Source organism: Gasterosteus aculeatus, chromosome 4, assembly GCF_964276395.1.
Source record: "Gasterosteus aculeatus chromosome 4, fGasAcu3.hap1.1, whole genome shotgun sequence".
In the NCBI taxonomy this organism is placed as follows: Eukaryota; Metazoa; Chordata; class Actinopteri; order Perciformes; family Gasterosteidae; genus Gasterosteus; species Gasterosteus aculeatus.
The window spans coordinates 35,994,253-36,017,222 of NC_135691.1; the positions used below are offsets into that span (position 1 = coordinate 35,994,253).

The 22,970-nt window shown below is 44.3% G+C and overlaps 2 protein-coding genes across 3 annotated transcripts; both read left to right on the top strand.

The window, feature by feature from the left end:
- The first annotated feature begins 407 nt into the window (after positions 1–407).
- On the top strand, positions 408–18,456 carry cped1 (cadherin-like and PC-esterase domain containing 1). Of its 2 annotated transcripts, XM_040173756.2 has the most exons (21): positions 408–1,526; positions 2,425–2,590; positions 3,479–3,573; positions 3,649–3,733; positions 3,950–4,034; positions 4,107–4,254; positions 5,466–5,596; positions 7,157–7,229; positions 7,691–7,816; positions 7,924–8,028; positions 8,157–8,257; positions 11,794–11,867; positions 11,969–12,155; positions 12,238–12,406; positions 14,170–14,269; positions 14,396–14,532; positions 14,831–15,051; positions 15,196–15,297; positions 15,880–15,967; positions 16,041–16,187; positions 16,515–18,456. In XM_040173756.2, the coding sequence occupies exons 1-21, from the start codon at positions 1,299–1,301 to the stop codon at positions 16,725–16,727; spliced, it is 2,781 nt and encodes a 926-aa protein (XP_040029690.2). In that variant the 5' UTR covers positions 408–1,298; the 3' UTR covers positions 16,728–18,456. The 2 variants fall into 2 exon arrangements, with proteins under 2 accessions (XP_040029690.2, XP_040029691.2); XM_040173757.2 differs by lacking the exons at positions 408–1,526; positions 2,425–2,590 and adding an exon at positions 2,800–2,924.
- Positions 18,457–18,464: 8 nt separating this feature from the next.
- wnt16 (wingless-type MMTV integration site family, member 16) lies at positions 18,465–22,696 on the top strand. The gene is made up of 4 exons (XM_040175446.2): positions 18,465–19,114; positions 19,969–20,195; positions 20,487–20,773; positions 20,856–22,696. The coding sequence occupies exons 1-4, from the start codon at positions 19,023–19,025 to the stop codon at positions 21,309–21,311; spliced, it is 1,062 nt and encodes a 353-aa protein (XP_040031380.1). The 5' UTR covers positions 18,465–19,022; the 3' UTR covers positions 21,312–22,696.
- The last annotated feature ends 274 nt before the right edge of the window (positions 22,697–22,970 follow it).

Sequence of the window (22,970 nt, forward strand, 5' to 3'; positions counted from 1 at the left end):
ATTTCAGGTTCGGGCAGACAGAAAATCATAAGGAGAGGTGGCGCAGAGGGTACGGCCGTCCAGACTCCCCGGCGGGCCGCACCGCACTGGTCCGCGGGCCGCGAGTTTGACACTGGATCATCCTTTACCAAAGGAAAGGAGATAATTCTGTCCCACAATTCCTTGTGGCGGCAATATTTAAATAGTGACGTATCATTGGTCAACTACCAATCATGACGTAGAAACACAGATTATGTGAGTAACCGTTCACTCATTTATGTTAATAAAGTTTTCCTTTGAACCTGGTTGTCGTCTGCATGACTCACAACAACACATGAAGGCATCTGAGATGCTTCTTTGTAGCCGCTGCAGACTGACGTCACCAACATGGGTCTCCGTCCATCACGACTACGCAGCTCAGTGGAAGAGGAGTCCTTTCCTTGACCCTGTGACATTTCCCACAGAGGTTAAGGAGTAGTGGTTAGAAATGGATGTGAGGAGGTCATTTTTTGACAATTTGAATCCAGCCTAGTCTTTTAAAGGGGCAGTCTACTCAGTATGTAGTCTCTTAAAGGGCCAGTTCAACTGATTCTAACAGAGCGGATAAGCTGCTTCACCTCATTTCTGAGGTATAACTCAGCTGATCACCACTAGATGCCAACATGTCAACTGCAGTAACATTAACATGCACTCATCTGACTTCTACTTAGTACTTTTGTATTTGTCTACACAGAAGTAACTTACTGCTGTAAAAGATGTGAGTACTTTTACACCCCCGCTGTGTGTGTCTTCCAGAAATAACTTCATAGTGTTTTAGCAGTAAAAGGGGGAGTGTGTTCGTGGGAGGGGGGCACTCCTCTCTTCCGTCCAGCCTGAAGCGAACTGGACCTGGTTCTGTGTTTAGAGTAGGAGCAGAGAAGAGGAAGCGTCCTCCTCCTCCTCCTCCTCCTCTGGTCTCTAATCGGAACCAGATGGGTCCTCCCGGACTTGTTTTTAACCTCACGCGCCTTTGCGCCTCTTCTAGAGGGTTCGGACTGTTCTGGTCCCGACTAACGGATCCTCCTCACGGGTCCAGTTTAACTTTGGAGTATTCATAAGCTGACGTCACAAAGACCAGAGAAAGCGCGAGCTACCATCGCGGACCTCACGGAGCACGGGACCGGAGGAGGTCCAAGTGGAGCGTTTCAACACGTGACTTGTCAGAGCTGTTTGGACTTAAAACCCGAGTCGACACTCGGACGGACTGAGTCGGGCTCAGATCGGACCGGCACCAGAAGAGCTGATGTTGGCCCGTCAGTGATGACGGTGATGAGGAGGTGATGCGGCGCCTCCTCATGGGCCGCCGGTGCTGCTCCGGTCCGCTGCTGCTGCTGCTCGGTTTGTCGGTGTGTCTCTTCCTCCAGACCCTCATGGGGGCCCGAAACCGGCTCCGGTCCGGACCGCGACCCGCCGCCGACCTCCAGAACCGGGGACCTCCGCAGGAAGTTGTGATGGAGGAGACCCAGAGGTGGATCTCTACTCTGGAGGCTCTGCACGGAGAGACGCGAGTGAGTGCTGCTGTGTGCGTGTTCTACTCACACTACTTATTTATTTATTAACTTACTTATTTACTTACATTTTCACTTATTTATTTACTAAATTATTCACACATTTTATTACTTATTCATTATTTACTAATTTACTTACTTATTGATTTACTACTAACTTATTTTAGTAACCTGTATATTTATTTATGTACTAATTTGACTAACTTACGTATTTAGTTACAAACTTACTTATTCAGTTATTTACTTATTAATTTACTGACTTGTTTATTTAATCATTGACTTACTTAGTGTTAAAGCTGTGAACTTTGACCTCTGCTGGTCCCCACCTGGATCAGTAGTGGGTGAGACTCCTTCTGCCTCATTGTTCACTATTTTTACATCATGAGGGATCAGTGGCCCCGTCTTATTTTAACCCCAGATGATTGACAGCTGCAGGAACCAGTCAGTTCAGGCCGTCGCATTGAAACAGAAGGAAACATGAACGTAGTATTGTTTCTTTTATTGTTTCTTTTATTGTTTCTTTTAGTTTCTATCTTTTGTTTCATGACATGAAGAGCAAAAACTCAGGTCATGTGATGATGATGATGATGAAGATGAAGACTCGGTTCATCAGTCTGAGGAATGAGACCTTGTTAGTGTTTCTGTCTGGACAGAAAGTGTCAAGTATTACTACTGCTATTAGTATTTAGTGTGTACTTAAATAGTTCAGTATGGGAGTACTTTAACAATTCAGTACTTTTGTACTTTGATACTTTCTTTTTTTTAGTTTATTTTTGTTGTTTGATGGAGGTGTGTTTATGTGACACACACACACACACACACACACACTGTTTCCTGCCTCCAGTCTTTGTGCTACGCTAGGCTAATCCTCACGGATTCCACTGGTTTTGCCCCCCAGGTCCAGGTCTGGTCACAGAAGAAGCGTCGGGCCGTGGTTCTGACGGGTCGTCTGCTGGTGTCCGACCCGGAGGTCCAGCTGTACCAGCAGGTCCTGCAGGAGATGGACTACGAGGTCCAGCTCTCCAGATACGCCGAGACCAGCAGCTTCCTGCGAACCAACCACGGTAACAACATGTGTGTGTGTGTGTGTGTGTGTGTGTGTGTTTTACTGCTGGGTGGAGTCTTCCTGTCCCACCAACACAACGTAAACAAACCCTTAAACTGACCCAACTCTGTTCTTGTGGAACTAATAAAGACCAGGCTCTGAGCAGCAGAGAGGGCGGAGCTTCAAGGCCCACAGATCTGACAGGAAGGGAGTGTTTCTGTGACTTCCTGTTAGTCAGCTGAAAAATGTCTGACTTCCATCAGTTATTGTTCAATGCCATCAGATTTCAGAGCAGTTAATTTGGAACGAGTCTATGGACCCGGTTCAGGAGCCGGTCACAGTAGAACCAACAGGTGAGTCTGAGGATCGGCAGCTGAGTAAACACAGGGGGCGGGACATGATGTCTCTACCAGCAGGTAGAAGAGGAAGAAGAAAGAGACAGAGGGACTTTTAGAACCTCCATAAATCACAGAGTGAACAGCTGCTCGTCACTAACGGACCCTCTGGGGTCGCGTGGTTATAAGAAATCAGTGATTTCTACTGCTGATCTCTAGTGTTTCTCTCTAATGCTTTAATGTGGCTCTATATTGTCTCTCTACAATCAAGCTTTATATGATGTTATATTGCTGCTCCATTTTGTCTCTGTGTTGGAGGAACTTCTTTGCAAAGACCAACTCTCATAAACTCAATCACTTCCTTCCTTGGAGTCCATATTAGGGCGTACTTTTGTTTTGACAGGCGGCTTCCTTTTTCTGTCTGTCTTTATCTCTCTGCATTTTTGTCTACCTGTCTGTCTCTCTCAGTCTTTCTCTGCTCGTCTTTCTGTCTGTCTCCATCCCTGTCTCTTAGTTGTTCAGTCCACACCTTCCCTCCATGTTTATGTGTCACTTCCCGTCTGTGGTTACAGGTGTGAGGGGGTGGAGCCTGTTACTGTGTCTCAGTAGTTCAGAGGGAAGCTGTCTGAGGAGAATCTCCTTCTCTCACCTGCAGCATAATCAGAGGGTGAGACTCACCTGCCCATCTGTCATTTGGTTTACCTGAGATGTTCAGGACTCACTTGTGTCTCCATGTCCTCAGGTCAATTTGTTGCCCAGGGTGATAGAGGCTTTCTCTGACGACGGCGAAGGATTGTGTCACTTCTACACTCAATTAAACCTGACAGGTGAGTCACGCAGGAAACAGTTTACATTTTACCTGTCCAGGAGTTAACACAGTGATATAATCCATACTCCATTTATTAGATTAGTAATTCCCATTTTCAAAGTAAAAGCCCACTCAGATTCACATGATACATTTATGTGTAAATAAATTCCTTTTACGTAAGTTTCTTTTAAGGTGTTCAAACACTGTCATACCTGTTTCTTCTACGCTGTCTCAGGTTATGAATTACCCATGTTGCCACATGCTTGTGGATCGACCAATCAGAATCTACAGCCCCCTCAGACCTTTTTGAGAGCCGATAGGTGAGAACATTGTCTCCATGAGGTGAGCTCTCGTGTGATCACCGGTTCACTGTTTCTTCTTCTCTCCGTAAGACACTCACCTGACGGAGCTCCACCTCCTGCTCTGGTTGCCATCGTGAATGTTTACGTCCTGGTGACGTCGGTGAAGCCGCTGACTTCCTTCCTGCATGACATCAGCGTGGTCACAACCAATCAGGAGGAGCGGGGACGGCCCACAAAGGTGAAACACCTCTTTCATCTTATCTCATTTCATCTTCAAGTGCTTACCCGGGGTCGGGTCACAGCTCTAGCAGGGGACCTCAAACTTCCCTTTCCAGGCCACCTCTACCAGCTCTGATTGGGGGGGTTCAAAGTGCCCCCAGTGCAGAGATATAATCTCTCCACCTGGTCCTGGGTCTTCCCCGGGGCCTCTTCCCAGCTGGCCGTGCCTGGAACACCTCCCTAGGGAGGCGCCCAGGGGGCGTCCTCACCAGATACCCAAACCACCTCAACTGGCTCCTTTCGACGCAAAGGAGCAGCGGCTCTACTCCGAGCTCCTCGCCAATGGCTGAGCTTCTCACCCGATCCCTAAGGGAGACGCCAGCCACTCTCCTGAGGAAACCCATTTCGGCCGCTTGTACCCGTGACCTAGTTCTTTGGGTCACGACCCATCCTTCATGACCATAGGTGAGGGTAGGAACGAAGATTGACCGGTAGATCGAGAGCTTTGCCTTCCGGCTCAGCTCTCTTCGTCACAACGGTGCGGCAAAGCGAGTGCAACACCGCCCCCGCTGCTCCGATTCTCCACCCAAACTCACACTCCATCTTCCCCTCACTCGTGAACAAGACCCCGAGGTACTTGAACTCCTTCACTTGGGGTAAGGACACATTCCCTACCTGGACTAGGCAATCCATCGGTTTCCTGCTGAGATCCATGGCCTCAGATTTAGAGGTGCCGATCCTCCTCCCGACCGCTTCACACTCGGTTCTGAGAGCTGTCACAGACCAAAGATGCCATCAGGACCATGTAATCTGAGAGCAAAACACTCGCCTCTTGGTCTAGTCGAGTGTTCGATCTTGTTTCTTTCTTCATTACAGTTTGTATCCTTATGGTTGAATGTACTTATTGTAAGTCACTTTGGATAAAAGTGTGAGCTAAATGACATGTGATGTAATGCAAAAATAATACTATAAAAAAGTAACGATGAGATCCAACGCACCCCAAACAGTAGACCCTCCTCCCACGCACCACGCCTCGATATCTTGTCCATCAATACCCCAAAAAGGATTGAAACACCTGTACTGTTTTATTCGTAATTGGTTCTTTATTTGAATTAGTTTTATATTATATTCGTACTGGGTCTTACATTTTTGTTCCTTTTTAATTCATTTGATTCGTTGTTTTCCTGAAAACCTGTAAAAACCGCTAATTGAAGTTTCTGCTGATCTCAGCTCAGGAACTTTCTGCAGCAGCAGCTGACACCCACCGTATCCCATCATGCTTTGGGGCAGGTAAAGAAGGTGATAGGTGATGTGCTGCTGGCCGCGCTGTCGACCAATCAGAAGCAACAAACTCGCAGCAGGTATGAAACTAATTAACTCATCTCCATTTTCCTTCTTGTTGTCATCATCAACGTCTTCACCTGAGCTCACCATCCAATCACAGGACGCCACGTCGCCTGTGTGCTTGTGGACACCAGACCAGTCTAACAGCCAGGCTAACGGCTAACAGCCGGGCTAAGATTAATCCTGGAGTCTCATGTGTTAAATCAGCTGTCGCTTTGATCCCAAACAAAGTGTTTAACAGTTTTTCCGTTGTCTTCTGAATGTGTTCTGATTTATTTTACTACCATAACTAACATGCATTACTTGTCACTATTGCTGTCCTCAGTTTGATTTTAAACTCTATTGCAGTTGTTTAGATCCACAACCTTTTTGTTCCCGTTTCCGTATCAGACAATATTCCGCAGACTGGTCAAGAAGGTCCGGCGGTTAATGAGCAACGAGGAGTGAACACTTGTAAACGTGATAAGGGCAATATATATATATATATATTTCACCTGTGCTTGTTCCCGCACCATGGCATGCCCACTTCTGAATGCCCCCCCCCCAGTGCCAGACAAATGAGCCTTCTTCTTAACTGGTAAAATCAGTTAAGTAAAATATGTCAGCAGGCATCTTGTAAGTAATTTCTACACTATTTGCAAACTGTCAAGGCATTTACCAGCCTGCAAAATGTCTTTATATTTTATCTTCACCAGTTGCAGGATCTTTTTTGTCCAGTCATGTTTGTTCTGTATGAACTATATATCATATATATATATATATATATATATATATATATATATATATATATATATATATATATATTATATATATTTAGAATTAGACACAACTTATTTGTGATTGAGATCTGTGCATATGGTTGTAAAACATATTCTTGCATTGTGAATGTCTTTAGGGTGAATTTCTAGAGGAAAATTAATTTCATCTGTTCACTTTTAGGCCAAAGGGGCTAAATAATAATAAATTTTATTTAAACAGTGCTTTGCATGGTGGGCGACTCAAAGACACTTTACGGTAAAACCAGCACATAAACACAGATACATACAGACAATGAAACACATTATGAAACATATAATGAATATAATGAAACACTCCTATTAAAAGCAAATAAAACAGTTTACAACTTTCCTGGTAAGTAGATATTTTTAAATCCTTCCGCACTCAGTCGGTCCGTGTTTGTCTACCAGGCGTTTTCTCTGTTTAATTACAGCTGCCACTTTTCCTTTTTCTGCATATTAGATGCTTCACCTGCTCAGAAGTTTCCATTATTAGTTGCTGCTCAGCGTGTGAAAAATCTGCCGCGCACGTCTTCTCTATTTGTGCATCAGTGGATCTGTGATGGACACCGTGGTCTTCTTAAGAAAGCCGTGAACGTGCACTGATCCCAGCTGTGTGCACCTGGATTGACTAAGCTCCTCCTCCTCATCCCGGCTCGGCAAACGTGCAACCGATTAAGATCAAACTAAGTCAAGTTGGGCTTTTTCACTCTTCTTCTACTTTTCTGCAATAGCCCCCCGGGACGGAGAGAGGTGGGATTATTGATTGATGGACTATTGAATTTTGAGGCTGTGTTGCAGGTGTGTGTTGTGTTACCAGCTGCTGACCTTCACCCTGCTCTTCAAGGGCTCCATCACGCCTGTCGTAGTCCAGGTGAGAGCCTCTTCTTTATACAGGAACATTTTCACACCTTAAAGCAGCTTCATGAAACGGCTTCACACCTCAAGGCGCTATTTGCGCTACTAAGTGTCTATACAGGAAAACAGCTTTACATATCAAACGGAAACATTCTCTTTATCTTTTTGGTGCAGGATTCTTGGTGCACAAAGCAAAGCATTATGTTTTTGTAAGCATTTTTGTTTTACACAGTATCTGGCTATACAACACTACCTCCTTCAATGCTTTCCTTCTCACCTGTCCTTTCGCTTCCTTGATTCTTGTTAATATTTCCTCCCTTTTCCATCAGCCATGTTTTTCTTTCCTTCCTCCTAAAACCAAAAGCAACCTCCCTAATTTCCAAATGGCCCAGACCTGTGATCAGTTGTCCTTCAGGTGACCTGATGTGGACGTCCACCAGGTGGCAGCGCTGATTCACACCTGTTTTTCTCCTTCAGGTGGAGACTGACCTGACGTTTTCTTCTCTGAGCCGAGACTCCTTTGAGGGGCAGATTACCAAAGACCTGATTCTGGAGGAGACGCTCCGCTTCCTGCACCTGTCCGCAGAGACACACTCACAGGAGGTGAGACAGCTTTTATTTGTTAATTATGAATCGACTTACTTATTTCATTAGTTTTCAGTTTGAATAAAACTATCTCTTTGTCCCCTTGTCTCCCTGTCTCTCTCTAGTACGGTGGCTGCAGAGGGACACATGGTGTCTGTTTGTCAGAGGATGAGTTTCTTTTTCTGCTTCAGTTTCATCGACAGATGAGGACGCATTCCGCTTTTCAGCTTGTAATGATTTACATATATATTTATTTATATATCGTATTATGGTCTGTATGAAACTTTCAGGTCTCCTTAGGACAAGGTGGAACAAGAGGCTTCATGGCTGGTTTGCTGTTTATTCTTTCTCTTTGTAGATGTATCCGAGCTCCTCATCCTCCTCTGGTCCTTCCAGCGTCTCAGATCTTGTGATCCGGATCAATCAATTCTATGAACTTCAGAGAAACCAGAACTACAAGTGAGGAGATCAGTCTGTTAATGGTGGTGATGATGATAGTGATGTGGTGATGATGGTGGTGGTGTGGTGGTGATGGTGGTGGTGATGATGATGGTGGTGGTGGTGATGATTCATGATAGTGGGGATGATGATAGTGATGTGGTGATGATGGTGGTGGTGGTGGTGGTGATGATGGTAGTGGTGGTGGTGATGATGGTGGTGGTGATGATTCATAATAGTGGGGATGATGATGGTGATGTGGTGTTGATGGTGGTGGTGTGGTGGTGATGATGGTGGTGGTGATGATTCATGATAATGGGGATGATAATAGTGATGTGGTGATGATGGTGATGGTGTGGTGGTGGTGGTGATGATTCATGATAGTGGGGATGATGATGGTGGTGTGCTGGTGATGGTGGTGGTGGTGGTGTTGATGGTGGTTGTGGTGATGATTCATGATAGTGGGGATGATGATGGTGATGTGGTGTTGATGGTGGTGGTGTGGTGGTGATGATGGTGGTGGTGGTGATGATTCATGATAGTTGGGATGATGATCGTGATGTGGTGATGATGGTGTGGTGATGATGGTGGTGGTGGTGATGATTCATGATAGTGGGGATGATGATGGTGATGTGGTGTTGATGGTGGTGGTGTGGTGGTGATTCATGAAAGTGGGGATGATGATGGTAGTGTGGTGGTGATGGTGGTGGTGGTGGTGTTGATGGTGGTTGTGGTGATGATTCATGATAGTGGGGATGATGATGGTGATGTGGTGTTGATGGTGGTGGTGTGGTGGTGATGATGGTGGTGGTGGTGATGGTGGTGGTGGTGGTGTTGATGGTGGTTGTGGTGATGATTCATGATAGTGGGGATGATGATGGTGATGTGGTGTTGATGGTGGTGATGTGGTGTTGATGGTGGTGGTGGTGTGGTGGTGATGATGGTGGTGGTGGTGATGATTCATGATAGTGGGAATGATGATAGTGATGTGGTGATGATGGTGGTGGTGTGGTGGTGATGGTGGTGGTGATGATGATGGTGGTGGTGGTGGTGATGATTCATGATAGTGGGGATGATGATAGTGATGTGGTGATGATGGTGGTGGTGGTGGTGGTGATGATGGTAGTGGTGGTGATGATGGTGGTGGTGGTGATGATTCATGATAATGGGGATGATAATGGTGATGTGGTGATGATGGTGATGGTGTGGTGGTGGTGGTGATGATTCATGAAAGTGGGGATGATGATGGTAGTGTGGTGGTGATGGTGGTGGTGGTGGTGTTGATGGTGGTTGTGGTGATGATTCATGATAGTGGGGATGATGATGGTGATGTGGTGTTGATGGTGGTGGTGTGGTGGTGATGATGGTGGTGGTGGTGATGGTGGTGGTGTTGATGGTGGTTGTGGTGATGATTCATGATAGTGGGGATGATGATGGTGATGTGGTGTTGATGGTGGTGGTGTGGTGGTGATGATGGTGGTGGTGGTGATGATTCATGATAGTGGGGATGATGATCGTGATGTGGTGATGATGGTGATGGTGTGGTGATGATGGTGGTGGTGGTGATGATTCATGATAGTGGGGATGATGATGGTGATGTGGTGTTGATGGTGGTGGTGTGGTAATGATGGTGGTGGTGATGATTCATGATAGTGGTGATGATGATAGTGATGTGGTGTTGATGGTGGTGGTGTGGTGGTGATGGTGGTGGTGGTGGTGGTGATGATGGTGGTGGTTGTGATGATTCATGATAGTGGGGATGATGATAGTGATGTGGTGATGATGGATGTGGTGATGATGGTGGTCGTGGTGGTGGTGATGATGGTGGTGGTGGTGGTGATGATTCATGATAGTGGGGATGATGATGGTGATGTGGTGTTGATGGTGGTGATGATGGTGGTGATGATGGTGATGGTGTGGTGTGATGGTGGTGGTGGTGATGATTCATGATAGTGGGGATGATGATAGTGATCTGGTGTTGGTGGTGTGGTGGTGATGATGGTGGTGGTGGTGATGATTCATGACAGTGGGGATGATGATAGTGATGTGGTGTTGATGGTGTGGTGGTGGTGGTGGTGGTGGTGATGATTCATGATAGTGGGGATGATGATAGTGATGTGGTGATGATGGTGATGGTGTGGTGGTGATGGTGGTGGTGGTGATGATGATGGTGGTGGTGGTGGTGGTGGTGATGATGGTGGTGGTGGTGGTGATGATTCATGATAGTGGGTATGATGATGGTGATGTGGTGTTGATGGTGGTGGTGGTGTGGTGGTGATGATGGTGTTGGTGGTGATGATTCATGATAGTGGGGATGATGATAGTGATGTGGTGATGATGGTGATGGTGTGGTGATGATGGTGGTGGTGGTGATGATTCATGATAGTGGGGATGATGATAGTGATGAGGTGTTGATGGTGTGGTGGTGATGGTGGTGGTGGTGGTGGTGGTGATGATTCATGATAGTGGGGATGATGATAGTGATGTGGTGATGATGGTGGTGGTGTGGTGGTGATGATGGTGGTGGTGGTGATGATGGTGGTGGTGGTGATGATTCATAATAGTGGGGATGATGATGGTGATGTGGTGTTGATGGTGGTGGTGGTGTGGTGGTGATGATGGTGGTGGTGGTGATGATTCATGATAGTGGGGATGATGATAGTGATGTGGTGATGATGGTGATGGTGTGGTGATGATGGTGGTGGTGGTGATGATTCATGATAGTGGGGATGATGATGGTGATGTGGTGTTGATGGTGGTGGTGTGGTGGTGATGGTGGTGGTGGTGATGATGGTGGTGGTGGTGATGATTCATGATAGTGGGGATGATGATAGTGATGTGGTGATGATGGTGATGGTGTGGTGATGATGGTGGTGGTGGTGATGATTCATGATAGTGGGGATGATGATGGTGATGTGGTGTTGATGGTGGTGGTGATGGTGGTGTGGTGGTGATGATGGTGGTGGTGGTGATGATTCATGATAGTGGGGATGATGATAGTGATGTGGTGTTGATGGTGATGGTGTGGTGGTGATGATTCATGATAGAGATGTGGGGATGATGATGGTGGTGTGGTGTTGATGGTGGTGATGGTGATGATGGTGGTGGTGGTGATGATTCATGATAGTGGTGGTGATGATAGTGATGTGGTGATGATGGTGGTGGTGTGGTGGTGATGATTCATGATAGAGATGTGGGGATGATGATGGTGGTGTGGTGTTGATGGTGGTGGTGGTGATGATGGTGGTGGTGGTGATGATTCATGATAGTGGTGGTGATGATAGTGATGTGGTGTTGATGGTGATGGTGTGGTGGTGATGATTCATGATAGAGATGTGGGGATGATGATGGTGGTGTGGTGTTGATGGTGGTGGTGGTGATGATGGTGGTGGTGGTGATGATTCATGATAGTGGTGGTGATGATAGTGATGTGGTGATGATGGTGGTGGTGTGGTGGTGATGATTCATGATAGAGATGTGGGGATGATGATGGTGGGGGTAATGGTAAACGATGGTTGTGGCGATGATGATGACAGGGCTGATGCCGTTTCCTCTAGAACTGATCACACAGGAGAACAGACCAATCAGGAGCCAGCTGTGTCTCCTTCTCAGAAAGTGTTTGACCGTGGAGGTGAGAGGCTGAAGTTAATAAGTCTCAGCAGGTTGAAGAACTTCAGTTCCCATAATGCTCTACACCCTATAAACAGACCACGGTGTCTCTGTTTGTCTCAGGTCCCTGTTTGGACCCCCACCTCAGACAGATCTACACCGCCCCCCCCCTCACCCTGACTCCACCCTTCAGCCCCTGGGTGAAGGAGTATCGTGCTGAGGTAACATTTGACACGGTGACGGTTCGAATCCGGCCGCAGCCCGTCAGCTCAGCGTGCCGGGTCCACCTGGACGAGCACCGAGGCCCCAGGTGAGTCCCTGACCTTTAACCTCACAGCTCAGAGCATAGAAGCAAACTAGATCAAAGGTCATCATTTCTTTCCCGTCTCCAGGATGTCAAACTACCCCGTTGGCCTTGGTAACAGCAGGATCAGCATCCTGGTGACGGACGATAGCGAGCTGGAGCCCGTTGTCATGGCAATCTACACTGTACACGTGTACCGGGAGAGCCGACCCAGTCTGCCAATGTTCGGGGATCACGTGACATGTGGCTTCCTGCAGGTGGGTCAGCTGCTCTGCTATTGGCTGCTGGACTGTGATGTCACAGTCAGGTTGTAATAAAACCTTCTTCTTCTTCATTGTTGCAGTTGAACCAGCCTTAAACGTATTCTATTGTTATGTGGGAAAAGTGGTTTCCCAAAATCTTTTTTATGAGTAAGTCATTATTTTTGTTATTATTAAAGTTATAGACTTTTACATATAAATGAATGAAACAAAAATGATAATAACAACACTAGCAATATGTTTCTGGATTATATGAACATTTTATTAAATTTGTCTTTTTCTACAGTTAAAAGATTGTAATTACAAACAAACAGTTTGACTATAAAATAATTTCTCAATAAATCCTATATTCTTTAAATATTACATTTTACATTACATGTCATTTAGCTGACGCTTTTATCCAAAGCGACGTACAATAAGTGCATTAAACCATAGGGTACAAACTCAGGAGAACAAGAAACAAGAAAGTGCAATTTCCTCAAATAAGCCAATTTACAATTTGCTATAGATGAGTGACGTTACAAGTACAATTTAAGTGCTACAATTTGTTAGTCTTTAGTCGAGGTAGAGTCTGAAGAGGTGTGTCTTTAGTTTGCGGCGGAAGATGTGAAGGCTCTCTGTGGTCCTGGTGTCTTCTGAGAGCTCAAATAAATAAATAAATGCACGGTAAATGAATTGAACCTCCAGAAGAATAAAACACTAAAAATCATCACGTGTTTATCTAAGAACAAACTGAAGTCACGTCATCACAAAAACAACATTCTGGATTATTTGTTTCTTGTTTTGTTTTTTCATTCAGAAAAAAATGTATTGAGGTCTTTGTCTCCAGGCCCTGGTCTCTGGGTGTAGAGGTCTTTGGCATTCCTGAACTCTCAGTGTCTTGGTCTGTCTTATTTCTTGGAATTTAGGTCTTGGTCTCTTGATCTTGTCTCTTGGTGTATTGGTCTCTAGGTCTCAGTCTCGTCGCTACGTCTTAGTCTCTCAATCTCTTGGTCTATTGGTCTCAGTTCCTGTGTCTCTGGGTCTCTGGGTCTTGGACTACTTCTGGTTCTTTTGGCCTCTAGGTACAGGTCTCTTGGTTTCGAGGTCCTGATCTATAGGTCCTGGCTTTTAACTCTGTGTGTTTGGTGTCCTGTGTTGTGCCGCGGAGGCTCGGTGGTACTGGTCTCAGACCAGCTTTCCGACTCTTAGCTCAGGTACGAACAAGAAAATCCCTGTTAAGTTTTCTTCTGTCACTTTGTTGAGAACTGAGACGCCGACATAAGGAATGTGACGCCTTGGCGTGTGAGATTGTGTGTGTGTGTGTGTGTGTGTGTGTGTGTGTGTGTGTTTTTGTGTGTGATGGAGGCCCTCTGAGGTCTGGTCCAGACCTGGCGGCTCCCACGGGCCCCGAGTTGAAGTGCCCCGGTTTATTTGACCTGTGACCTTTGACCAGAAGAGGAGGACGCTGGCCAGAGATCTGTGGCACAAGAGAAGAAGAAGAACGCTTTGATTTAAGAGAGAGCAGAAGAATCAGAATAAGTAAAAGAAGAAAAGTCGATTAAAAGTCTTGAAACAAATAAACCGGCTTGATTTAATACACACTGAGACTGAGTAAATGTATACACATACATCTAAGTATATGCATGTAGTCATGTATATATATATATATATATATATATATATATATATATATATATATAGGTATTTCTAAACTTCACCTTAGAAATGATGGTATAAAGAGTTTTTGTACCTCCCCCCACTCTCCCCCTCTCTTTCAGGACTGTGGTCTATTGGTTCAGCCCGGTCGATCTTGTGGTCTCCAGCCTTTCATCAAGACTCTGCGTCCACTACAGACCTGCAGCTCTGGACATGAACCAGGTCTGATGTCACCTCCTGCCACACGTGAATACACAATGACACTTTCTTGTTGTGTTTTGTTATAGTGGATGTCTCACCTGTCTCTCCCTCACCTGTTTCTATCTCTATCTCACCTGTCTCTCTCAGGTAGGTGGGTGGTTCCGTGTCTCAGCTGTTCTGACAACAGGACGTGTGATTGGAGGGAGGTGGCTTGGCAACCAGACAGCTGTTATCACCCGTTGGTGGATCGCCGCTTGCTGCAGGACTGTCTGACGGACCGGAAGGTGAGGCACAACACCGACTGATTGGTCCAACACCTGATCCTATACCTGGCCCACGATCAGGTCCAACACGTGCTCCAACTAGAAATTGAAGAACAGCTCTAACATCCAGTTCAACACCCGATCCAACTCCTGATCTAACAACAGTTCTAACACCCGATCCAACTCCTGATCTAACAACAGTTCTAACACCCGGTCCAACATGTGGTCTGATATGTGGTCTTACAGCAGGTCCAACACTTTTCATAACAGCTGGTCCAGCACCTGGTTCAGAGGCTGAACTCCCCCCGTCTCTCCTCAGGTGTTATTCATTGGTGACTCGACCAATCGTGGGATGATGTACTTCCTGATGGAGCGGGTGAACTCCACTCTGGAAGACTGGAGGAAAGCTCACGACACGCTGGTCTACAGGAACCTGAACGGGAACCGGACCCTGGTCAGCTACTCGTACTACCCTCAGTTCTGGTTGGAGAAGAATCAGAGGCCCACCTTCAGACAAGCTTTGCTGCAGCTGATCGGCAGGTGAGAGAAGACACATCTGGAGTAGATTACATGTCATTTAGCTCAAGTTTTTATCCAAAGCGACTTTCAATAAGTGCATTCAACCACAAGGATTCGGTATTAGAGAAACATGAGTTCTCGTGCTGATGGATTTTCTCCCTGAAGATCACAACCGCTAGTGAACTCCAACCGGACCGTCCTGGTGGTGGGAGGAGTCCAGTGGCTCAACACTGATCACCTAAAGACAGTCAGAGAGGTGCTGAACAGGTGAGCCAATACAACCAAAGAAAGTCCTAACTGACATGAAAGAGTGATTTAACGCTTCACATACTTTTATTTTCTTTGATCTTTAATAAGGTTTTTTTCACACAAGTCTGTTAGCAAGCTAATGTTAGCTAAAAATACATAAAAACACTTTATCCCCCTGATAGATGTCTTTAGGTTTGCATGTGTTTGTTCATAAAGTATTGGCGTCATTGACTTGATGGCCCGATGGTGGCACTGCGTACAGTCAGATAATCAATAAAGTTATTCATTTAAGTAGATAGTTGATGGGATTATGTCACAGGGAATGAAGTTAGCATCTCTGGTTCAGTGGCTACCTGGTGCTACCTTCATCTGCAGGTATGTTCCATCGTTTGTCCCTTTGTGATAATTTAAGATATACTTTCATAGTTCTGTTGGTAGACCTTCACTGAACATCTCAGTCTCATGAAACCTGGACCAGTGAAGGAACCCTGGAAGCTTCATGTGTAGACTGATCCTTCTGCTCCTGTAATGTGATGACTGGTCAGTGGTGGTCCAGTACTGTAGATCAAAGGTGTGGTTTCTATGACAACCCCTCCTCAGCGAGTCTCTGGGAGATGTCCTGGTGCTGGTGAAGTCATTGGGAATGGGCTTCCATCTACCCGTGGATGGGATCCGCTCCCTCAATCTGGTAGGTTCCTGACCTACTCTGTACTCTGGGAGAATCAAAGAGATTCTCTCCTCACTCGGACCTGTTATTTCAGAGAGAGGTCCAGGACCTCTACGGGGAGAACCAGAACATCATCGCCACCGCAATGCATCATGGGTACGAGGCAATCGACACGTTCGGCATCACAATGGGTCGATACAAGGAGTTCATGCAGGGTCGGTGCGCCTGCCACTTTCATGAGGTGATACGGATTTATTTATAGATATATATTTATATATATATATATATATATTGAATATTGAATAAGTAACATCATACTCTCAGAGGAGTTCTGGGTCCTCTTCTTTTCCTACTTAATGTGATTCAATAAAGTTGAATAACTTGATTTAAAACAAAACAAGGAACTTGGTTATTAGTAGTTTTAGTTGTCGACCATTTAATTATTTCATATACACAATTTTATAAGTGGTCAAAAAGAACAAGAAAGTAACACCCAAAAGAAAACTGGAAAGCTCATTATTATCTCTGAGGTCTGAGGAACCTTGTTAAGACGCTTCTGCTGCCATAGGTGGAGAAGTTCTGGTCCTCCAGGCTCTTGGACGACCCGACGTCCGCGACCGGATCTACCAGGACCAGACCTGAACTCAGCAGCCAATTAGCTGAGCCGGACACCGTCCACGGGGCGTGGCCTAAAGCTTTGTCGTATCACGTGAGGGGACCAGTGAACCAGGTGTACTCTGAGATCTTGCTGAGCCGCCTGTGTCCCCAAACCAGAGGCTGAACACGTGTGTGTCTTTGTGGGTCTTTGTGTGTTTGAGGATCTGATGAAAACAGAAAGAAAAAGACTGAAAGCCAAAACATTTTGTCCACTTTTCTTCTCCAGAGGAGGTTTAATTTAACTTTAATTATTATTTTAAGATTCAAAGTTCCAGGGTGAGACGATAAAAACATAAATCCTTCACACTTGTCGGTAACCATAAATCATAATAGAGACTAATAATATCTCACATTGAAACACTAACAGGTAGGGGTGGGGAAATCAATTTCTCTCCATTCTCTCTAGAACGATTCGGTCTCGATTCAGAAAAGTTAATAATCGGAATTTTAAAAAAAGTCTGTCTCACGCAAGATATTTGCTCGCTCGCGGAACGTGAACTTCCTCGCTCGCGAGGTTAGTCTCTGCTCGCGCTCGAAGGTGTTTTCTACGCGCTCGCTGTTGTTCTTTCTGACAGTGAGGGGGCGGAGCCAGTCACCATGGTCTCTACCTGATTGGTTACAAACCCCGTCTGTGGATTGGCCGGAGTGATTCATTCACACAACTATAGAAGCGCAATTCCGCACTGAAGAAAGGGGATAGAAAGTCAAAATTCTGAGATAAAACGTTGTGAAAACACAAACGCCACCTTTATGTAACGTAGTGGAGCGTAGATGACAACCAGCTACAAGCATCATTTACCATCATTACCGGCACATTAAGAGCAATGCGTCCAGCTCGCAGACCGGTCCGTCAGTCTGAGTCTGAATATCTAATAACTTACTGAACTATGGAGGAGCCTGCGCACATCTTACCTCATTATTTACATTTTCCAAATAGTCGATCCGTATTGAAAGTTGGCAAGATATTCACATATTTGGACTTTTTTCTGGTATTTTACAAATACGGACGGTCTGAGACTAAGAGCAGATTTTTCTTCATTTAAAAGAAAAATGAATCTGTTTAATATTTCTTTTACATCGGCTACTTCATATTGTGTTGAAATGCAAGCTGCATTGGTTCTTGCATTGTTGATAGAAAATCATATTTGTGACAAAGATTTTTTTTCTCTTATAAAAAATTAGAGAAGGTAATTCATCTGTTGACTTTCTTTAATTATCAAATAAAGTAGGAAGTGATTCGCAACCTCTGAGTAGCAAACTCAGATTTCAGAAAATTTAGAAAATCGAGATGCATCGATAATCGTTTTATCGGTTTAGAATCGATAATCGTTGACCTCTGAATTGGAATCGAATCGAATCGTGAGGTGCCAAGAGATTCCCACCCCTAATAACAGGTCCTCCTGTGTTTGTCTATATGCATTTTATAAGTATATAATAAGTTATAATAATATAATAATAATAACTCTTACTGACTATTTTGTTTATCTTAAAACCAGCAGAATCAAAGACTAATAATAACTGTTGATTATGTGGATATGGATATATTATATATTAATTATTTGTTTATTTTTCTACAGATGCATATTTCTCTAAACATGTTTACATGCTGGAAAAGAGAATATTGTGACTCTGTAAACAACAATGACAGAATTCATCAATGACATAGTAAACAAAATCTTTATTTTATAATTAGACTACTACAACTCTTTAGTCAGAGTATTTATTCATGTTTAATAATGTCATTAAACTGTCTTCTATTTTTAAAAAGACTGTAAATTGTGTTTTTATATCTTAATATCATTATTTTATATCTTAATATATCATTTACCATTAAAATGAATATGTATCATAAACAGAACATTGTTGTCCTTCTGTTATCTCTTCATTTATATTTGTATTATTTGTATCTTTATTTACCTCTTCATCATCTCTATCCATATGCTTTTCTTTAGCTGACAAGAAAGAGAATAAGAAGGAGAAGAAGAATGAGGAGGTTATACTTGGACTACATAACTTATTTTAACGCTTTTAGAAATAAACATGATCAAATGTCTAATCACACTATTAATAATAAATAGTGGAATGATGCTAATAATCGGGATTCAACTAATAACTGCTGTAGATGAGTTTGTTACGCGCTTTAATGATCCATTAAAGTCCAGAGTTCCTCCCTGCGCAGATCCAGGACCAGGTCTCGGCTCGTCTCTCTGATCCTTCTCACTGTCCAATTAGCGTTTGACCGTGACGTCATCTCCTGAATATGAATCCCCAGCTGGTCCAATAAGGATCCGTGCCGGACTGAGGTGGACCGGGACGGACCGGGACTTCGCATCACTTGATCCCGGTGGACAGCAGCCCCGGACTCCTCGCCGTGCTCCCGGACCGGGTTCTAGAATGAGACCAGATCGATGAGGAGGTCATGGAGACCCGGAGCTGTGGAGACCGACTCATGTGCACCGTGACCCTGCTGCTGCTCTGCGCGTGCCCGCCGTGCTGCAGAGCCTCGTGGATGTGAGTACGCGCACCAGAGTCCACGAGAGAAATACGCGTCCAGTGATGTGACGTGTAGTGGATCCGATCCGCTCTGACGTCAGAGCTCGAGACGTTTTTGACGTGACTAAAATTAAACAAAACCGTTTTTTCTCTACAAAGAACAGGATCATGCGCGTGCGTCCGAGCGTCCCGCGCGTTCAAGTAACTTTGTTTTCTCATCGGAAAAAAATATTATTATTTGTGTGATGTTTATTTTCACTTTGAGCTCCATCTTTGAGTTTAAATGGATATCTATTACTAAAATGATGTTTAACCAAAACTAAAAAACATAAATCTCTATATTTCCTTAACAGAAATAAAGGTAAAAAAATGTAGTTAATGGAATTAATATTAATATACAGTTTTTTAATCAATTCTATTATAAGCTTTTATATTGCTATATTACATGTATTATGATATAATTCTTTATATATATATATATATATATATATATATATATATATTAAATGTATGCACATATTTGTGTGTTCTGTCTGAACATTAACGCTAACATATTTCCAGTAAATTGTTTCGGTTTTTAATTTTATATATATATATAATGTGTGTGTGTGTGCGTGTGCTATTTAAATATTATTATATAACATATTACTAAATGTATTAGAATGTTTATTTGATATTTTTACTTTTCAGAACCAGTCCCTTGATAATCTCTGAACCTCATATCTGTGCTTTAAATATAGTAGTAATATATATATATATATATATATATATATATATATATATAAATACATGCCTGCAGGTCAATAACGTGTGGTCCCGTAGGAAATATAACATATATATATTACTTATACATAAAATATGTGTTCTTGCAGGAGGCTTGGACTGGGTCCCTCTGGGGGTCCGGAGGACCAGGATTGTGCTGCCCCCCCCCTAAGCCCAGGCCAGGCAGCACTGTGCAGGGAGAAGCCCTTCCTGCTGCCCGGCGTGCGGCGTGGCGCCCGGCTCGCCATCGCTGAGTGTCAGAGCCAGTTCAAAGACGAGAGGTGGAACTGCTCCACCCGCGAAGACGCCTCCGTGTTCGGGACCGAGTCAAACAGCGGTGAGGACCGCTACCCATGATGCAACACTGTATATGAAGATGCACATTTTAGTAAGGGTAACAATTAAGATCAGAGCAGCTTTAAAGCAAATATGTAGTAAATGATATAAATAAGGGAAAAAGGGCTTATCTTGAAATATTGTTTTGGATTTAATCTCTGGGATTACTTTATGAATATGATACCTTAATTCTGATCCTACCTACAACAAATGATCAATTCCCTGTTCCTTAAATGGATTGAATAATTTAAAATGGACTTGACTCGTGACGATTCCTCTGATACTCCCGTAGGAACTAAAGAAACTGCATTCATCCACGCCATGATGGCGGCGGGACTAGTCCACGGCGTCACGCGCTCCTGCAGTCAGGGAAACATGACGGAGTGCGGCTGCGACACACGGCTGCAGGGAGGCGGCTCACCGGCCGAGGGGTGGCACTGGGGGGGCTGCTCAGACCACATCCAGTATGGGATCTGGTTTAGCCGAAAGTTCATTGACAGCAGCGTGAGAAACACTTCGGCGTCGGGGGGATACACGCTGGTTGCCATGAACCAGCACAACAGCGAGAGCGGACGCCAGGTGAGACAAGCTCTGATGTCACCTCACATCAATATGGCCATAACCACGGCCCTCACTCTCCCCCCTTGTCTCCGTCCTACAGGCGGTTGTCAGGACTATGGCGACGCACTGCCGCTGCCACGGCGTCTCCGGCTCCTGTGGCGTGAAGACTTGCTGGAAGACAGTGGCGCCTCTGGAGCAGGTGGGCGTTTACCTGAAGGAGCGCTACGAGCGCAGCGTCCAGGTGTGGGACCGGTCCAGGAGGAAGACCAGGAGGAAGGAGCGCCGCCCCCCTGTCGAGCCGCACCAACTCATCTTCGTCAACAAGTCTCCTAACTACTGCCTGGAGGACCGGCGGTGGGGCGTGGCCGGCACCAGAGGACGCCGCTGCAACCGAACGTCCACCGGCCCCGACAGCTGCGTCCTGCTGTGCTGCGGCCGAGGCTACAACACCCACCTGGTGAGACATGTCCAACGCTGTGAGTGCAAGTTCGTCTGGTGCTGCTACGTCCACTGCAGACGCTGCGAGAGCATGAACGACATGCACACCTGTAAGTGAAGACCGGAAGGTACCTGGAGACAACTAACCTGGAGATGGAGACAATCCCAGAGATAGGGACATACACCTGGGCATTGAGACAGAGACACACCTGGACACATGGACCTCTGGTCCAAAGCGTCCATCTTCCTGAGTTGAGATGTTTCCTCACGTTATGAAGACAATTTTCTTTAATTGATTTCCATAAATCTAACTGTTTTCTCGTCCATGTCATTCTGTAGCCAACAGGAAGTCACTGTTGCTATGGTTACCTCGAAACCGCCAATGGGATTCTTCCCTCGGATTGGAGGTAGAATAATCTACGTAATCACACAATGAAAATGGGATGTTTTTACCTTTAAAGGAGAATCAGACAGAATGTTTACCAGACGCCAGAATGCTCAAATGAATGAAACCTTTCAACTTCCAAAATAATTCTCATTTTAGTCAACAGACAAAATGATCAACTATAATAAGTGACTAATTAAATGTTCTTTCGTGTTTGTTCAATTGTGATGATCTGACTGAGTTTAAGGGCTAAACTAAACTAGATATTATTAATAAAACAAATAAAACTCTATTTCTCAAATAAATATGAAAAATCTAAAGCTTGAGTAGTTTTATCTTTATTATTTGTCTTTATAGTTTTTTATTAGTGTTCACACACTTAAAGAAAGCTGCAGTTCCAACATCAGGTCAACATTATCAACTTTTACACATCTTTAAACACTTTTATTTGTTTATGACGGAATATTTCAATACTTTCAAGCAAGTTTGAACACAACTTTCTATTGCATGGAAGAATTCTCTGGATATCTTTGTTAAATCTAAACATTATGTGTATATACATATACACACATATTATACTATACACACATACTATACATCATAATCTATTATGACAAGGAGAAGTTGTTGTTCCGGAGGTAAAATATGGTTTTGATACAATACAATCCTGATGTTTTGATGACTCAGCAGAAACTGTGTGTGTGTGTGTGTGTGTGTGTGTGTGTGTGTGTGTGTGTGTGTGTGTGTGTTTGTATATATATACACACACACACATGTATCATTATTATATTTATGTGATCAGTCTCTCTGGGTGATGATGAAGATGATGAAGACTTCACTACACTACAGGTGGATTCATTCATTTTTTATTATTACTATTAACATTTCTTTTATTATTACTATTTCACTTTACAAACACGGATCAAAGTTTCTTCACCAGTTCTCTTCCACTTCCCTACTAGTTCTTGATATGACAACCACAGAATCACAATTTATAATCTTTTTCATGTTTATGACATTTCTAATGTTCCTGAAGCTTTAATTGTTTGTAATTTTTGTCTGATATTTGTATTTTCAAACTTCCTCGTATAAAAAAGGGCAAATTATAGATCTAAAAACAGCTATTGAGTTCCAAATTTCATTTTTTGATTTTGATAAATTATCATGGCATTGTATGGTTCTTGTCTTGCAATGTAAAGATCCACGGGTTTGTTCACACTCTACATTGAACCAGATATTCACAGTCAAATTTGTAATTTTAAGCTGATGATGTTCAACTTGTTTGTTTGTGACAGAACTTCTGCTCCAACTTGATGGTGCTGAGGACCCGGGTAGCGTGTCACTCATGTACATTCCGTGTATTGATGCCGCGTGCGTCCAGGTACAACACCA

Excerpts from the sequence above, each read along its gene's own strand:
- cped1 (XM_040173756.2), top strand. The coding sequence starts at position 1,299 with ATGCGGCGCCTCCTCATGGGCCGCCGGTGCTGCTCCGGTCCGCTGCTG. Across the intron at positions 4,035-4,106 it reads ACCTTTTTGAGAGCCGATAG|ACACTCACCTGACGGAGCTC; the intron begins GTGAGAACATTG and ends TCTCTCCGTAAG. Across the intron at positions 7,817-7,923 it reads CAGAGACACACTCACAGGAG|TACGGTGGCTGCAGAGGGAC; the intron begins GTGAGACAGCTT and ends GTCTCTCTCTAG.
- wnt16 (XM_040175446.2), top strand. The coding sequence starts at position 19,023 with ATGGAGACCCGGAGCTGTGGAGACCGACTCATGTGCACCGTGACCCTG. Across the intron at positions 19,115-19,968 it reads TGCTGCAGAGCCTCGTGGAT|GAGGCTTGGACTGGGTCCCT; the intron begins GTGAGTACGCGC and ends GTGTTCTTGCAG. Across the intron at positions 20,774-20,855 it reads ACAGCGAGAGCGGACGCCAG|GCGGTTGTCAGGACTATGGC; the intron begins GTGAGACAAGCT and ends TCCGTCCTACAG.